General features: G+C 34.6%; 1 protein-coding gene across 1 annotated transcript; it reads right to left on the reverse strand.

Moving 5' to 3' along the window:
* Positions 1-206: 206 nt before the first annotated feature.
* On the reverse strand, positions 207-2190 carry LOC108458125 (glutathione S-transferase DHAR2-like). Its single transcript, XM_017757396.2, has 6 exons — positions 2013-2190; positions 1805-1895; positions 1405-1548; positions 1020-1137; positions 538-678; positions 207-424 (listed from the first exon to the last, which is right to left on the reverse strand). The coding sequence occupies exons 1-6, from the start codon at positions 2068-2070 to the stop codon at positions 338-340; spliced, it is 639 nt and encodes a 212-aa protein (XP_017612885.1). The 5' UTR covers positions 2071-2190; the 3' UTR covers positions 207-337.
* Between the last annotated feature and the right edge of the window lie 356 nt (positions 2191-2546).

Raw genomic sequence — 2546 nt, forward strand, 5'->3', positions numbered from 1 at the left:
ATTCATGTCATATATAATATTAATGCATTTGTGCATTTGTGCATTCGTATCAAATTTCTATGGTTATTTCTTTTCATAATATGTCTTCTTTTAATTGTTTGTCCAAAATTACCAAACCTGTATAGATGGATCGTTAATGGCTTAAATTCTTGTATCAAGGCTTGGGGATGGATTGCTTGGTGCATGCTGTTAGAACAGGATTCAGATTTTGGACTCTAAATACTTACCAACTTAGTAGCATTGACACTCATACATTCAAACATTTTATTACATCACCATCCCTCACATTTTATTACATAACTCATACGCTTCAAACACCTCATTGTTTCCAGTTTGTTCATGCATTCACCTTAGGTGCCCACCCGGCGATCACGTATTCCTTAGCAGCCCGCGTTTTCACGAACGATTCACGAGTGAATATCGACTTCAACGTATAAGATACAGTCATACAGAATTAGCTTCGACTTTCTTGTAATATACCCCAATAAAAGAAAGGAGAATAAATTGCCAAAAACGGTGATTATAGTAGTTGAATACCTTCATGTAATTGCGGACATTAGTCAAGCTTTCCGGAACAGTCCATTTCTTGAAATGGCCCAGAGCAACCTCAAGATGGTAAAGTTTTGGTCCCAAAGCTAAATCAACTGCACTTATCTTTTCCCCAGCAATGAATGGGCCCTGTTATATACCCCCAATAAATTAGGGTATGCTTGAAGCATTGTAAAAAAAACTATATTTTTTTTCACTCCGGTACTCATGTTTTGACATGTATTTCAAAATGAGTATGGGAATATGATCTCCACATATATGAAAATTTTATCGTGTTCGACACATACTCAGCTCCGAGTCCAACTAACAGACATAAAAGATAATCTTGCATGTTACTCCGGCTCTTCATTGTCTGACATGAGAAATGAGGTGTGATCCTCCAAATATATAAAAAAAAAATTGAAAATATTCATATCAAACATATACCAAATTCCGAAGCCAAGTAAAACCCCAAATTTATAATCACTTACATGTGCCTTAAGATGTTCATCCAATGCCTTGAGTTCATTAAGCAAAGCCTGCTCAGATCCATCATTAGCATCTTTGCTCTTCAAAAATGTGACAAAAGTTCCAAATATGTTTGATCCACTGCAGTTTCAATTGAGAAGTTTATAAGGTTAAAAACCCAACCCATCAAACTTTAGGTTTCTTTGAACTGATTTGATCAAAATATCTAAAAGAAGTAATTTTAATATTAAGTCATACACATAACAAAATGTTTATTTGACTTGGTGGTAAAATCTTTTTTTAACCTAAAGCATTGTTTTGGTTTGCTATCCAACCTGAGTTCGAGATAACATATAACAATTGATTTGAGAGTAAAAAAGAGTTAAAAGAAGGCAAGCGAGAGCTTACACAGAGGCAAATTGAGGAGGGGTTTTGAGACAAGGCTGAGGGTATTTTTCTTCAAGGATTCCAACAATTACATCAGAATCAGCCACCCATTTGTCATCAAACTTCACCACTGGTACTTTCCCTTCTGGACTTATCTCCAAAAACCTAGCCAAAAACATTTCACACTTTTCAGAACCGTTTGCTTAAAAACTTTCAACTAACCCATTTACTTAGACACTTGGAATAACCCATCATCACTAAAAGATGTCAAATCTATAACACTTGTGCAATCAAAATCATAAATTTACACCAGCCCATTTGCTTAAACACTTGGAATAACCCATAAACACCAAAACAAGAGATCAACTTTCACATTTTAACATAAAAAAGTTTACATCTTTTAGTATCTAACACAAAATACCATTGAGGTTTGTCACTGATATTGATAAGGTGCATTTTGTAGGAAATCTTCTTTTCCTCCAAAGTAAGAAGAGCTCTCTGGGAGAATGGACCTGGAACAAGAAACCATTAAGAAAATGCAAAAAGTAACTCCAACCCATAAATAGAATCACCCCAAGAATGATGTATTTGACAATGAAAAGGTGAAAAGAGAGAGAGAGTGAGCATACAGTCTCCAAGAACATTAGGGGCACCAACAGCAGCCTTGACACAGATCTCCAAAGCCATCTTTTTTTCCTTTGAGCTTTCTGGGTTTGAGAGTTGAGAGGAAGTAGGTAGCACTGGAATGAAAGGCCAGTTGAAGATGGCTAGTAACTGGCAAATTTAAAGCAGCAGTTGAGCTTTGTTAACACCACCAAATTTATGGCAGTGGGACCAAGATTTCATGTTTTTTCTTTATTTTTTTTAATATATTAAAATTCGTGGCTGTCATTTTAACCATGTTTTTTCTTCCTAAATACTCCTGAGAATATAATATGCATTTTTACTGTATTTAACATTTCTTTATAAGATATCATGTTTAGTACTTTAATGTCAGGTTTATTTAATTTGGGTTGGCATTTGGGACTAAAGTAACGATATATACTACCTTCTCTAAAAGCTTCTAAATCATTGCCTCTAAAAAGTATCTTTATTCGATCCCTCTTTTTTTTTTCAATTTTTTGGGGTCAAATATTTATTCCATCACTGAAAGAGAGAAAAGT

The sequence above is a fragment of the Gossypium arboreum genome, chromosome 4 (genome assembly GCF_025698485.1).
Source record: "Gossypium arboreum isolate Shixiya-1 chromosome 4, ASM2569848v2, whole genome shotgun sequence".
Taxonomy (NCBI): domain Eukaryota; kingdom Viridiplantae; phylum Streptophyta; class Magnoliopsida; order Malvales; family Malvaceae; genus Gossypium; species Gossypium arboreum.